This window comes from Cynocephalus volans, chromosome 2, assembly GCF_027409185.1.
Source record: "Cynocephalus volans isolate mCynVol1 chromosome 2, mCynVol1.pri, whole genome shotgun sequence".
Lineage (NCBI taxonomy): Eukaryota > Metazoa > Chordata > Mammalia > Dermoptera > Cynocephalidae > Cynocephalus > Cynocephalus volans.
In genome coordinates this window covers 167,129,306-167,145,472 of record NC_084461.1, presented here as the reverse complement: position 1 = coordinate 167,145,472, position 16,167 = coordinate 167,129,306, and the positions used below count along the sequence as shown (strand labels likewise).

Here is a 16,167-nt window from a genome sequence, read left to right as displayed (position 1 = left end):
TTTGTTTCCAAATTTCCAAATAATTGGGTATTTTTTATGATTCTTTTTTTGTTTTCTTTTGTTTTTAAGGCTGGCCAGTACAGGGATCTGAACCCTTGGCCTTTGTGTTACCAACACCCTGCTTTATAGGATTCCTTTTATAATTGATTTCTACCTTCATTCTGTTTTGATCATAGAACATTTTCTGCATGATTTTAGTACTTCGAAGTTTGTTGTGGCTTGCTTTAGGACCAAAAATATGGCCAGTTTTGATAAAGATTCTGTATATGTTAATAGGTTACAGTCATTGCTGGGTGCCATAATTATAAATATGTCATTTAGGTCAAATTTTTAATTGAATTATTTAGATTTTTTATATTCCTACAGAAATTTTGTCTCACTTATCTATCACCTTTTGAGAGAAGTATTTCACTCTGATTGTAGATTTATATATTTTTCCCTTTTAGTTCTGTCAATTTTTAATTAAAATTATTTGAAGCTATATTAACTGCTGCATATATGTTTAGATTTGCTTTTTAGTGTTGGTGAACTGATTCTTTTATTTTATATTTATCTTTTATTTTATCTTATCTCTAGGAACACTTCTTGCCATAAAGTCTGCTCTTTCTTTGGTTAGTTCTTGCATTCTCATTTACCTACTTTTACTTTTAACCTTTCTGTGTCCTTATACTGAAAGCATGTGTTTTGTAAATAGCATTTTTTTAATCTAGTCTAACAATTTTATTTATCTACTTAATTTTTAGTCCATTTACATTTATTTAATATAATTAGTGATATACTTGGATTTATATCTATCATCTTACTACTTGATGTTAATTTATCCAAACCGTTTTGCATTCTTTTTTCTCTCTTATCTTGCCTTCTTTTGTATTATTTTATTTCCCTCTCTATTATCTTGTTAGTTGTGTATTCATTTGTTTTTCCTAAAAATTTGATATGTACCCTTACTTATAATATTTAATAAAAATAATTACATCAGCCATTCCCCCATTAGTGCTCCTCTGACCATCTGTCTTTTCCATTTTATTACTATACATATTGATTTTACACAGTGTTCATTTTTATTTCCCCACATCTTCATCCCTGTTGTTGCTCTTAATTCCTTTTGAATTTTTATCTTAGATAACTTTTCTTCTGTCTAAAGAACTTTCAAGTATATCTTTCAGTGCAGGTTTGCTAATGACTAATTTCTCTGTTTTTTTCAATCTAAAAATGTCTTTGCTTTGCCTTTTTTCTGAAGAATATTTCCACTGGTTGTACAATTATAGCTTGGAAATTATTTTCTTTCAGCTCTTTAAATAAATAGGTTCACTCTTTTCTGGTTTTTTTAAAGTCAGTTCTGAGTGTTATTGTTGCTCCCCTGAAGTAATGTCTCTTTTCCACTGACCGCTTATAAGACATTTTCTTTTAGTTTTCAACAATCTAAATAAGACGTGCCTAGATGTGGTTTTCTTGTATTTATCCTTTTTGGGGTTTGCAAATTTCTTGAATCTGTGGGTGGTTGTCATTAATCAGTTTTTAGAAAATCCTTAGCCATCATCTTTTTATATTTTGCCTCCACCCCATTCTCTCTCTTCTCTCCTTTTGAAATTCCAGTTATGTGTATTTAGACCTTTTCATGTGTTTTACATGTTATTCTCTTTTTTGTATTTTTTATGATTTTTTGGTCTGTGACCTTCTGTTAGAATATTTTCTATTGCCTTGTTTTTTGTTTTTCCAGTCCTGTCTTCTGATATGTATAATGAGTTCTTAATTTCAGTGATCTTGTATTTCAATTATAGATTTTTCCATTTGATTCCTCTTATAATAGATAACATTTTCTGGTGCAATTTTTCATCTTTTTAAAATTTTTCTTGAAGAAATTAGTCATAGTTATATATAGTCTTATCTGTTAAGGCCAATATATTGTTAACACCACAACACATTTTTCTTCTTGGTTTTCAGTCCTATTGCCCTGTCTCAGAATGCCAGGTAAGTTTTTACTGAGTTCAAGACATAGAATATTGGTGAGGTTCCAGATGATATTATATTACTCCAGAAAAGGTTCATCCCTTTTTCTGCTTAGCAGATAAATGAGGGCAGATTACCTTACTTCAGTCAGAGACTAAACTGAATTGGGGCTGGGTTGCAATGTTGGTAGGCTTCCCTCTGATTTGCCCCTGCTACTAAGGTGTAGTCATTCAGGACTTCCAGCTAAAAGTCTGGTAAGTTAAGTTCCCCTGGCAAGGCTTAAACTCTAATCCATGTCTTCTTAGCCTGGTAAAACTGCCAAAATCTCCACTTTGCCATCCGGAGGCTTTCTGCTTAGCTTCTTAACTGCCTTCCCCATGGAGCTTCAGAAATTTCAGATATTGTGAAGGGGAAACCGACTGTGTCAGGCTCAATCCTTGGCTCTTCCTCTTGTCACCTAGATCTTGTTCCTTTTATTTCCAATTTTGTCTTTATAGCCTCTCAAGACCACCAAAAGCTCTACTATTTCCTCAGTTTTCTGGCACCAGCCTAGGCACAAAGCTTGATTCTTAGCCTTTTGCCTTAATGCCCAGGTTCAACAAATGCCTTTTTAGAAAAGTGGCTGTACTTATCAGGCCATCTGTCTATGTTTCCCTGCTCTTTGGGTTCTTGGTCCTTCTGGTTCTTTTGCTTCAGCAGTTCTCCACTACGTTTAAATAGATAACACAACTTTTTTCTGCCTTTTAAAGTTGTTTTTGATGGAAACACTGGTTTACCAGAAAGCATTCCATCATACTTGGAAGTGACAGTCACATAGTTTGTTGGTATATATCAATTATCACACCCATTTTGTTTAGATATTTATTTGGTGGCTGGCTGGCACAGGAAACCAAACTCTTGACCTTGGCATTACAAGGCCATGCTCTAACCACCTGAGCTAACCGGCTAGCCTGAACACCCCCATTTTATAGTTAACTTCTTTGACATTAGTTTCTTTAAGTGACTCTTGATTTTCTGATTGCATTATGTATAGGAGGCCTCTGGAAAATGTTATATACATCATTGTAGAAATAAATTGATTCTTACTCAAAAGAAAGACCTGGTGGTGAGAATAACCAGTACAAAATCAGCAATGACTCAAACTATTATATAAACAAGTGGAAAAAATATTCAATAGTCAAAAGCCCAGATGCACATTTCTTGGGATGTTTGATCTGTTCCTATAGTTATACTGATTATTTTAGTACAGTTTTATGTTTGGGGCCACTGTCTCTCTGTTTAGTTAATATCAGATTACTGTGTTAGCTTGTTTGTATCATGTGATTTCAGAGTTTTAGAAACTCTGTTTAAAAAGTTAAAACATAAAAAGAACAAGAAAATGAGACAAAAGTGAGATACTTTCCCACACCCAACTCCCCAAATAACCACTATGTATAACTGCTTATCTTTCTTTCATCTCCTTTTCTCCTTTTACTTCATGTTCTTGCTTTCCTGTTGATACATGTTAACTGAAGAAAATGTAGAAATTGAAGTACATAAGAAGAAGAAAATTAAAATCCCTTGTAATTTGACCACCAATTAATTTCACTTTTGAGTATCTGGTGCATATCTTTTGTGGGTTTTTTCTTTGTAAAATGGATGAGATTATTATCAAGTATCTCTCAGTCCTGCCTATTTAATATCAGATGAACTCTTGAAATATACATGGAGATTCTGTTATATATCTCAGATTTACCAAATCAGAATCCTTAGGGATAGGGGTAAGAGAGTTTTATTGGAAAAAAAAAAAAAGAAAGAAAGAAAGCCAAAACTCCCCTTCAGAAATTTTTTAAAGTGGAAAATAAAACGAATGTTGCAGTATTATAGAAAGCTTTAACTTGTATGCAGCTCTTTATCTAACTATTCAACTCTGACTTTTTCTTAGCCATTCCACCCTATGGTGAATCTGGATTGTTCTCAGGATTTCCGGCCATTTCTTTGTGCACTCTATGCTCCTATTTGTATGGAATATGGACGTGTCACACTTCCCTGTCGCAGGCTATGTCAGCGGGCTTACAGCGAGTGTTCGAAGCTCATGGAGATGTTTGGTGTTCCTTGGCCTGAAGATATGGAATGTAGCAGGTGTGGAAATTATAGATTTTCATGGATCATTTCTTTTGTTGCATTATGTCTAAAATTACTTGTTTTCTACTTCATCAGTTTTTAAAAGCTTTTCTGAAATATATATATATGTGTGTGTGTGTGTGTATATGTAGTGGATTGAATTATGTCCCCCCAAAACTCATTGAAGTTTGAATTGTATCCCCCACATTTTATGTATTAGAGACTTAGCCCCCACTGTGACTGTTAAGAGGGTGGGAAATCCTATTATGGTAATTGAAAGGCAGAGCCATGAAGAGGTGATTGGATTGTAGGACCATGCTGTAGTGAGTGGATTAAAAATGGTGATCAAGGGCATGGTTCTAAGGCTTTAAAAGAAGAGGAGAGTCTGTCTGTCTCTGCTCTCTCTGGTTCCACCATCTTGCAGTGTGAGACCCCTGGGTCACTGTTGCCACCACCAGATGGACTTTAGACTTCCCAGCCTCAGAAACTGTAAGCAATAAATTTCATTTTCTTTATAAATCACCCAGTTCCGGGTATTTTGTTATACGCAACAACAACTGATTAATACAATATATTAGTCATTAATTTTGAACAGCAGTTTTGTGGCCTCAGGATTATTTCCTTAGGAATTTGGAAGCATTAAATGAAAAAGGTAGAACAAGAAAATACTTCTGAAGAAATTTTTGAAAGGAATAAATTAAGAAACACATAAGAAATTCAGTTGATTTTTTTTCTTAAAAAATATTTTTTTGGTTATAAAAGAAATGCCATTTGTGAAAAATTATATGGAGAAGAAAATCATTTGTTACTTTGTCATTGTGGGGGTGTAAATACCTTTATGATTTAGTTGTGTTAACGACTAAGGTAGCTCTGTCAGTTCTTTTTTTCTGTCATGTATTAACATACCAAATCCGGAAAACGTCAGATGCTTTTCAAATCACATCCGATATATAGAGTGGAAGCATTTCCTAAAGGTTTAAGAATTTGTTTTTTAGACATTCCTATAGTTTATTATGAGAGAACATTATTAGTAGTAATAATATACTATATTTATTATATAATAACATTGTACCTTTTTATATTCTGAAATATTTCAAGGATAAAGAACAATAAGCTGAATACCTGTGTACCGTCTTTGTTTAATCTTAACATTTTGTAATATTTGCTTCAGATTTTATTTTAAGAAATATAACAATACAGGTAGAGTTGAACTTTTCTTCCTTGGTACCTGTCTTCATCTCATTCCCTTCTTTCTTCCCCAGGGGGGTGAGGTAATCATTATATTGAATTTGTTGTTAATCATTCATATGTTTGTTTTTATACTTTTATTACATATGCACATATCTAGAAACAGCATCTTTTTTTTTTTAATGTGTGTCTGTATTTTTATCTGTAGATCTGGTTCATTCTTTTTAATTGCTATATAGTGGCCAATTGTATTAAAACCCACAGTTATTTATCCATCTTGTACTGATGGTCATTTAGATTGTTTCCATGTTTTTGTTATTATAAGCAAAATTCTTTTCTCCATATTTAAAAGCAGTTTTGTTTGTTATCTGGCAAGAACCCTTGGAGGTAGGTAAAACAAGTGTTGTTACTCTCTTTTGACAGATGAAGAAAGAAGAAATAAAGCATGTACAAGTTTCTTGTAGTCAGTTCACTGACATTTTGCTTTCTCGTATTTGTACATTCTATTTCATACCTATTTGGCCTATTCTCTTATCTAGCCCCATCTAACCATTTATCTGTTCTCTCTCCAAACACGTGGGAGTATTTATAGTCCCTCTTTTAGAGCTCTAAATTTCTTGATCTTTATAACAATAGTTGTGCATTTCCTGGGCAGGAACCCTGTTTTATGCTTCTTGTATTTAATGCCCATTTTTTAGGGATCTATTAATTTTAATAACATATAGAAGTATACAAATCTCGTTATAATCTTTATTTTTTGATAGGATTAAATTTATTTTGTGTCCTCACTATGGCCTGGGATTGCATAACTCTGAAATTTTTAATTTTAAATTCTGGCAAACTGATCTTTCATAACAACCTTTCATTCTTCCACATCTCTCATACCCTTGTTTTTGCTGTACCCGTTGTCTTAGTCCATTTAGACCGGGTAATTTATAAACAATAGGAATTTATTTTGTTCTCACAGTTCTGGAGGCTGGGGAGTCCCAGATCAAGGTGTGCTGCCAGCTAGCATGTCTGGTGACAGCTGCTCTCTGCTTACAAGGTGGCGCCTTGCTGTTGCATCCTCTGGAGAGGAAAAGTGCTGTGTCCTCACATGGTGGAAGGACAAGAGAGCAAGCCTCTTTTATAAGATATTAGTCCATTCATAAGGGTACAGCCTTCATGACTTATCACTTCCCAAAAGGCCTCATCTCTTAATACCACTATAATCGGGATTAAGTTTCAACAGATAAATTATGGGGGACATTCAGATTGTAGCCCCCATTTCAATTTCATGGACATCTCCAGACTTTTGATCTTTTTTATCCTAAATAGCCCTGCTATGGACTGGATGTCCCTCCAAAATTCATTGCAGGTTGACCTTTATTGTAACAGTGCTTAGAGGGTGGGAAATCTCATTATGGTATTTGACAGGTGGGGCCTTTAAGAGGTGATTAGATTGTGAGGACTATGCCCTTGTGAGTGAATTGATCCATTCTTGGAGTAACAGTCATAGTTCTGATGGCTTTATAAGGAGGGCAGGTGAGAAGGTTAGCTCACTCATGCTGAAGCCATTCTTAACCATGTGATCCCATAGTTGCCATGGAACCCTGTAGAGAGTTCCCACTAGAAAGCAGGCCCTCACCAGATGTGCCCCCTGTACCGAAGATTTCCCAGCCTCCCAAACTGTAAGAAATAAATTTAATTTCTTCATAGATTACTCAGTTTTAGGTCTTCTGTTATAAGCAACGAAAACAGACTAATATAAGCCCCCTTCCTGATCTCATTTATTTCCTTATTGAGCTTAAACATTGTGGTCTCTCACTTGAGATAACACTGTTGTTAGCAATTTCAACTCATTTCTTCCATTGTGCTCGTCCTTCTAGGTTTGGGGATAGAGATCCTAGGTTTTTTTGGTCTTTTTATCTTTAATCCCTGGCATACTGCAAACTTTCAATAAGTACTTGAATGTGGTAAGTTTCCGTTGTTTTGGTTTTATAATTCCAAGCCCTGTGAAAAAAATGGTTTGTATTAGAAAATAAAAAGATTTGAAAATATTAATGAGCTACAGCATAAGGTTATTCATGTATTTGGCAAACTTAATATCAATGATAGTTTCTTGGAAAGTATTTGCATATAAAACAATAAACAGGAGGAGGGAGCCTAAAAGCTTAGAAACTGATATTGGCAAGAAAATTAAAGATGAAAGGCATTCATAAGAATTGTGTCCTTAGTTGCATAAGTATATCTGCAACACAACTTTGTTTTCTTTAACCTGAGGCTTTTATACTTTCTCAAGTCTGTGGATCATGTCCTTTCGGGAACTTGTTAAAATACAGATTTCTGGGCCCTAACTACAAGCATACTGAGATGATTTGTGGTGGTGGGGGCCAAGAATTTGTATTTTAAAAATATTCTTAAGTTTTTCTTACATCAAAGTTTGAGAATAACTGAATTAGACAATGCAAAGAAAATATGGATAATAGGAAAGTACTAGCTGACTTTAGAGACCTTAGAAACCTTTACTTAGCCCATAGGATAAGCAGAGAATGAATGTGAAATGGGAAAAGAAGTTCCAAAAATGGAGCCACTTGTAAGGCTTTTTCATGCTAATCTAACTCACAGTACCTTGACCATGCATTTAGGAAAGACTTAATTCTTACGCTTAAGTAGATTGTATTTGAGTCTAGGCTAAATTCAGGACTATACTGTAGTTAAAGATTCGCAAAAAGTAACTTTTAGCTACTACTGTTCTGTTGGAAATATATATATGAGGGTATTTCACAAAGTTCCAGGGGAAGTAGAATTTAAAAATATGAATCTTTCCATGAACTTTTTGAAGTAAACTTGTGTAGCTTTACCTACATAATTTGTATTTCAAAATCTTACCCTAAAATGTGTCCTAAATAAATATTTTCTGTATGTTGTTATTAATTGATGGCTATGTTTGACTGTTTTAATAAAGAAAACTTTTTTTGAAAGCAACACAAAATTACATATAAAACCATGTCTTTTTTTGTCAGCTATGACAAATCTAGTTGTATGGCCCACACACAGATATCACTCACCATTTACTTTATTCCTACTTACTGCACTTGCCCTCAAAGGATGTAAGAATGAATAAGGTGATGGTAATGAATTTGGAAATCCTAATTGTTAGGTGGCAATAGATTTCCCCATAAGGAGAAATGATTCTCATCTTGTGTTTTTTTAGGTTCCCAGATTGTGATGAGCCGTATCCTCGACTTGTGGATCTGAATTTAGCTGGAGATCCAACTGAAGGAGCCCCAGTGGCAGTGCAGAGGGACTATGGTTTTTGGTGTCCCCGGGAGTTGAAAATTGATCCTGATCTTGGTTATTCATTTTTGCACGTGCGTGATTGTTCACCTCCTTGTCCAAACATGTACTTTAGGAGAGAAGAATTGTCGTTTGCTCGCTATTTCATAGGATTGATTTCAATCATTTGCCTCTCTGCCACATTGTTTACTTTTTTAACTTTTTTGATTGATGTCACAAGATTTCGTTATCCTGAAAGGCCTATTATATTTTATGCAGTCTGCTACATGATGGTATCATTAATCTTCTTCATTGGGTTTTTGCTTGAGGACCGAGTAGCCTGCAACGCATCTAGCCCTGCACAGTATAAGGCTTCCACAGTGACACAAGGATCTCATAATAAAGCCTGTACCATGCTTTTTATGGTACTCTATTTTTTTACTATGGCAGGCAGTGTATGGTGGGTAATTCTTACCATCACATGGTTCTTAGCAGCTGTGCCAAAGTGGGGTAGTGAAGCTATTGAGAAGAAAGCATTGCTGTTTCATGCCAGTGCATGGGGCATCCCTGGAACTCTAACTATCATCCTTTTAGCGATGAATAAAATTGAAGGTGACAATATTAGTGGCGTGTGTTTTGTTGGCCTCTACGATATTGACGCATTGAGATATTTTGTTCTTGCTCCCCTCTGCCTGTATGTGGTAGTTGGGGTTTCTCTCCTCTTAGCCGGCATTATATCCCTAAACAGAGTTCGAATTGAGATTCCATTAGAAAAGGAGAACCAAGATAAATTAGTGAAGTTTATGATCCGGATTGGTGTTTTCAGCATTCTTTATCTCGTACCACTCTTGGTTGTAATTGGATGCTACTTTTATGAGCAAGCTTACCGTGGCATCTGGGAAACAACATGGATACAAGAACGCTGCAGAGAGTATCACATTCCATGTCCATATCAGGTAAGGGAAACCTTGTTACAAATTTCACGATGTGTGATAGTGAAAAGAAGGCATATCACTATGAAGAGCTAATGTTAGCTGTTTTTTATTAAACTTTTCATGAACTTTCAACCTGTACATTAAAATAGTAAGAGAAGATAATTGACAAATATATTTTAATAAGTATGTAATACACAAGTTCATGTAGATATCTTAATTTTAAAAGATGATTTACAAGTCTAAGCTGTGGACTTTTACTTCTATTATCTCAAAACAGTTTCTTGTTGATTCTTTAGAAGTTTGCAGGTTTGTGGAGGAGAAGCACCTTAACAACTCTGATAAAAAGGTGCTGTCTTTTTGTATAAATTTTACTGATGGTCAGATTAAGAATTAATTGTTTTAACAGTTTTGCAAAAATAATAGAAGGGAGATAATTGTCTTGTATTATCTTCTTTGCATACTGAAAATTTTGTGATTTACCTTTGAGTTTAAAGAGTTCAGAGCCTCTGATAATCATAGAATCATATAATTTTGATCTAGAAAGAACTTTAGAGATCATTTATTCAGATTCTCTCTATAATTTACAGTTCTTAAACATGTATCTCATTTGGAACTTAAAAATGTTAAGTGACTTGCTCTTTCTTAGTAAATGACTGGCTGGGATTTAGTCCTGAAGAGGAGTGTAGTCCAGGAAGATAGTTCAGAGGAGCTGGTGCTAAGTATTTATCTTTCCCATCTTAAATTCCTCTGTAGAACTTATGCCCCTAGCTATTATCCTTTCTTCTTCCTTGTAAAACAAGTTTTCCTAAAACAGTATTTTTTTTTTTTAATTTTATTTTGTCGATATACATTGTAGCTGATTAATGCTCCCCATCACCAAAACCTCCCTCCCTTCTCCCTCCCCCCTCCCCCCAACCATGTCCTTTCTGTTTGTTTGTTGTATCAACTTCAAATAATTGTGGTTGTTATATCTTCTTCCCCCCCCCCCCCCCGGTTTGTGTGTGTATGTGTGTATGTGTGTGTGTGAATTTATATATTAATTTTTAGCTCCCACCAATAAGTGAGAACATGTGGTATTTCTCTTTCTGTGCCTGACTTGTTTCACTTAATATAATTCTCTCGAGGTCCATCCATGTTGTTGCAAATGGCAGTATTTCATTCGTTTTTATAGCTGAGTAGTATTCCATTGTGTAGATGTACCACATTTTCCGTATCCACTCATCTGATGATGGGCATTTGGGCTGGTTCCAACTCTTGGCTATTGTAAAGAGTGCTGCGATGAACATTGGGGAACAGGTATACCTTCGACTTGATGATTTCCATTCCTCTGGGTATATTCCCAACAGTGGGATGGCTGGGTCGTATGGTAGATCTATTTGCAATTACTAAAACAGTATTTTAACTTGGCATCTCCTGTTCATCATGCTTCAGGTTTCCTATTCTCAAAGTACACCAGCCACCTTTCTGTCTCCCTCAGCACTTATGTTTCTCTATACCTTTTAAATACTTTTGTTAAAGTATGTATTTATTACAGGTAACTTTTGTTTATTTGTCTCTTCCCCCTCTTAGACAGTGAACTTTTTGAAAGCAAGAGTTTTTATTTTTTCAACACGTATTCTGTAGGTTAGTAGATGATAGCAGTGAGAATGTGGGTGTATAGATTGAGAAGAAGCGACTTGTTTTAGAAAGGGTAATAGTGGGACTGGGGACAAAGAGTATGGGTTTAGCACATAGTCAGTGCTCATAAATATTCGATGACCGAGAATTCCAATTTGCCTTTTACTTTGTGCTGTAAATAGTCCTATACAAATGATATTTTTATCGTTGTGTAATTATTAATCACTGATTTTTAAAAAGTAAGCCAACTCAGAATTTAAAGACCAGAAAAAATGAGTAATTGAAATTCTGTTACATTTCTTGCCAGAATTGCTTACTAAAAACTGTTAATATGAGTTTTCAGACCTAAAGCTAAGTAGTCAAATTTTGCCTCAAATGAGAGAAAGAGATGGTTGAATTACATCATGTGCTTCCCTGTATACGTTATCTAGGATTCCAAATATAACGAAATTGAAGAAATAATGCTTGACTATGAGATAATGATCTTAAAAAATACCAGCGGCTGGCTGGTTAGCTCACTTGGTTAGAACATTGTGTTGGTAACACCAAGGTCCAGGGTTCAGTTGTACCAGCAGCAAAAAACAAACAAACAAACAAAACACAAAAAACACAAGCCAAAAATACAAAACCTCAAACTTGTAAATTAGTAAATTAGAGTAGTTGAAATGCCACTCTTTTCAAGACATTCCTAGAATTCTTTTTGCATATTTAGTCAGTTGGCGCTATGTAGAAATGTACATGTATATATGCATTTCTCTATAGTCGTAGATTAAAAGATTTTTAATGAAATGTTTTCAATGTAAAGAAATGAATAGAGATTGATATAATAACAGTAACATAATTATTCAACTGTAAGCTCTGGAGCAGGAATCCTAGCTTCATATCTTACTTTCGTTATTCACTAGCTTTATAACCTTGGACCAACTTTACCTTTCTTTGCTTCAGTTCCTCATCTATCAGATGAGAATAGTAATAGACTCTACCTCCTAGGGTTGTTTTTAGGATTATACATGTAAACACTTAGAAGTGTGCCTGTACATAGTAAGTGCCCAAATGTTAGCTCTATTCTTACCCTTTTTCTTCTGTTTATTATTGTTACTGTTGTTGCTACCATTATTATTTACATATTTGTACGTATATAAATGTGATTTTTTAAAAACTATCCAATACCAAGCTTTAGCAAATGTAGTATTTGCTTCAGACTTTTAAAAGAAATTATATTGTAGATTTAGCTTAAGCTCCCTGTGTACCCTATTCCTATTCCTTTTATTCCCTACCCAGAGGAATCCATCATCCTGAATTTGGAGTGTATCATTCACATGAAAGTCTATACAATTACCAATATGTATGTAGCCATAAAAAATTGCTTTAGTATATAAATAGTATAGAAATGATATCATGTTTCTTCAACACCCAAGTGCTCAACACCCATGTTCACAACCCAACTATCTTGAAATTTTAACAGTATGTCATATACGTTTCTATCTGCCCATCTATCTGTCTGGTATTGAAGAAATAGTTGATACCTCTTCTATTCCCTTCCATACTCTCATTCCCCTTCTGTCTCACCCTCCCCAGAGATAGTTCTTCTCATAAATCATTCTCCCAAATATTTTTATATTGTTGCTTAATATTTATGTATCCATAAAACTTGCTGCTTTGCAGGTCTTAAAAATGCATGTGAGTGGGATTACTTGGTAACTTGCTCATTTCAATCAATTTTATGTTTTTGAGAATGTGTACTGCTAATTTGTTCATTTTAACTACAGTAGAACATGCTATTGTTGAAGTTAATGCAGTTTATTGTACTCATTCTTCTGTTGATGGACATACAATTTTTCCAATTTTTTTTGCTATTATAAACCATTTTTCAGTGAACACTGCATAACACCTGTCTTTCTTGAGCATGAGCAAGAGCTTCCGTGGGTTGTATACCAGAAAATGGAATTGTTACATTGTAGGATATAAGCATCTTCAACTCAAGTGGTTATTTTAATTTATCCTCACACCAGACAGAGTGTGTTTCCCATTTCTCCACATCTGTTTCAGGCTTTTAAGTTTTTGTCAACCTTCATAATGGTATCTCATTTCTGCAGTAATTTACATTTCACTTATTACTAGTAAGGCTAAGTGTGTTTTCATATGTTTATTGGTTATTTGAGGTTTATCCACTGTGATTTGCCTATTTTTTTTTAACCCTCGTCCATTGCTCTGTTAGGTTGTTGGCTTTTTGCTGTTGTTTAAATATTCTTGGTATTCTTTGTCAGATGTTTGCATTGCAGATACCTTCTGTTCTGTAGCTTGTCTTCTCACTTTATTTGTTCTTTCTTTGTGTTTTGTGTTTTAAGGAATCCTTCCATACCTCTAAAGTCATAAAAATGATATGCTGTATTTTTTCTAGCAGTTTTTGTGATTCACTTTTTTGATTCATATCTCTAATCATTGAAATTTATTTTTGTGTCTATTATAAGGAACATAATTTTATTTTTCCATATGGATAAGCAGTGTATTTTCTGCACCATTTATCAGATAGCTCATCCGAGTTGTTACGCAACCTCTGTCATGTACAAGTTTCATTTTTAGGCTTTCTCTTTTGTTCCATTGGTCCGTTTGTATAACATTATGTCATTTCCACATTTCCCCTATCTTGCTCTTCTTCAAAATTATTTTAGCTACTCTTGGCATTATATTATTTTTCTATATGAGTTTTAGAATAAATTTTCCATGGAAAATACTGCCAGGATATTGATCGAAATTGTTTTCCATTTGTAAAAGAATCTGAGGAAAATAACCATCTTTGCAATATTGAGTTTTAGTATCTTTTTATTTATATTTTGATTCATATAAACATCCTTATAGTTTTTGTTACAATTGTGAATGGGGTCTGTTCTCTGTACATTTTTTAATTGATTATTGCTGGTATACAAGAATGTCATTGATTTTTGTATATTGTTTAATATCAAGCATCCCTGCTAAACTCTTTTGTTCTAATTGTGTATAGATTCTCTTAGATATTCTTTGTAGAAATTCTGTTGTCTGCAAATAAGGACATATTTGTCTCTTGCTTACTTTCTGATTCTTATATTTCATGTAACAGCTGGCTGCTCTTTGAAAGGTTGGCACATCTTCCTCTAAAACTGTTCTAGTGTCTTTGAAGTAAAAGGAGAGAAATTGCATAAGACACTAGGTTTTTTAAAATTACCTTTTCAATTTCTTTAATAATAATGGTTTTATTTGGGTCTTTTATTTCTCCTTGGGGCATTTTTGGTAATTTATATTTTTATGAAAATTATTAACTTTTCAAGTACATTGACATAAGTGAATGTTCATATACTTTTTAAAATTTCTACCATTTTCTTTTTTGCTCCTAATATATATTCTCTTTTTTTCCTTGATCAATCATGCTAAAGATTATCTTTTTCATGCAGTTATTCCTTAACTTATTTTATTCCTCCTGCTTTCTTTAGAATTGCTTTGTCTAGATTCTTGCACTGAAAGTTTAGCTCATGTATCGTCAATATTTCCTAATTTTTAAAATGCTTGTAATAGTTATTTTAAATTTACTCAAAGACCCTTACTAACCAGGCTGGTCATTCATTCTCTTTCTCAAACTTGGCTGTAAACAACTTTATGATTTTTTCTGTTTTAGAATCTTTTATTAGTTCAAGTTAGAAACTCTCTGGCCTTTTTTTCTTCATGGAAAGATTTTCCTTTGATGGAAAGACAGGTCTATGGAAGGTACATTTTTCACCCTAATACCTCATGGGTTAATAACCCTCAGATATATTGGAAGGTAGTACAGGTATGGAAAATCTTTATTCTATATATGAATCCATGAATTCCTTTGTGTCTCTTATGCTTTCCAGCTTGCTTGAGTAAAGAGGTGTTGAGTTAGACCTGGCTTGTTCAAAAAAGATAAAGTGCCATAAATATGTATTCATTATTTGTATGGACTTCATTGTGGATATAATCTGTGGTCTTATTTGACATTCACAACAACCTTATGAAATAAATAGCATGGCTTCATTCCTGCCATTCTAAAGCATTTGAAACAGAAAGAAGTAATATGCTTACACAGAGACACATCAGCAGAGGGGTTGGCAAACTATAGCCCACCCAAACTATAGCCTGCTGAGAAACGGCAGGGCCACCCATCTGTGTTTTTTAAATTGTAGTTAATGCACACACACAGATGAGGGTACTTCCAAAAGTTCATGGAAAAATTTGTATTATCTTTTCTATTTTTTCCACAAACTTTTTGAAGTACCTTCATATGTGTGTGTATTTCATAAAATTTACCATTTTAACTATTTTTTTTTAATTTTATTTTTTTGTGGCTGGCCACAAGGAATAGAACCCTGGACCTTCATGTTATCAGCACCACGCTGCTTACAGTGCTGTGTGTTTGAAAGGCTGTTTGTCTGTTTAGAGAGGTTCTACTTTCCTCTTTTAATAGGAGAAAGACCAAGTGATGGTCTACTTTATAAATTTTTGTCCTTGGTCTACTTCAAGTCTTGCCTATCTGAAGCTTTACCACTTGCACTGTAATTGGAGAAAGTGAGTGAAGATCTGAAAACTAACAACCCTTCTCCCTAAGGCCTAAGTCCAAGCCTTCATAAGCTCCACACTCCATGCCTCCTTTCTTCCAGGTCTCTTCCTAATTCCAGTAGTCTTCCAATGGAAGGGACATATCAGCAATGGAAAACAGAGAACGAATATTAGTTTTCTTCCGATTCTTTACAGTTCTTTTCTTCCTTACACAAAAAGTGCATTTGTTGGTACAGTGGCTTACTTTCTCTCTGAGGTCTCCATTTTGTCCTTGGCTCATATCAGAACACTTTTCTGTTAGAGATAGACCCAGGAGGTAAGACTTGCACTCCCTCAGAAATTACAGAGTGCTGTAAACAGATGCCAGTTGTACTCAGAATAACTGACTTTTCAGGTTAGCTGCCTTGCTAGGTTAGAGTATACTTCCCAGGCCCTCTATACAATAAACTCATGCCAGTGCATGTTAGATGCTTGGACTAGGGGGCTATTTTCTGGAACACCTGCATACTTATCTTCCTACTAGTAGAATTAAGTATTAATGGTGAATTAATTATGCTTATTCTAAAAC

At 34.4% G+C, this 16,167-nt stretch overlaps 1 protein-coding gene across 4 annotated transcripts in view; it reads left to right on the top strand.

Annotated features, from left to right (window-relative positions):
• The window catches only part of FZD3 (frizzled class receptor 3), an 82,374-nt gene that overhangs the window by 26,261 nt on the left and 39,946 nt on the right, over positions 1–16,167 (top strand). For all 4 annotated transcript variants that reach the window (XM_063086335.1, XM_063086336.1, XM_063086334.1 and 1 more), the window contains 2 exons: positions 3,875–4,071; positions 8,438–9,455. In XM_063086335.1, the coding sequence (XP_062942405.1) occupies positions 3,875–4,071; positions 8,438–9,455 (1,215 nt within the window). The remainder of the gene's footprint in view (positions 1–3,874; positions 4,072–8,437; positions 9,456–16,167) is intronic.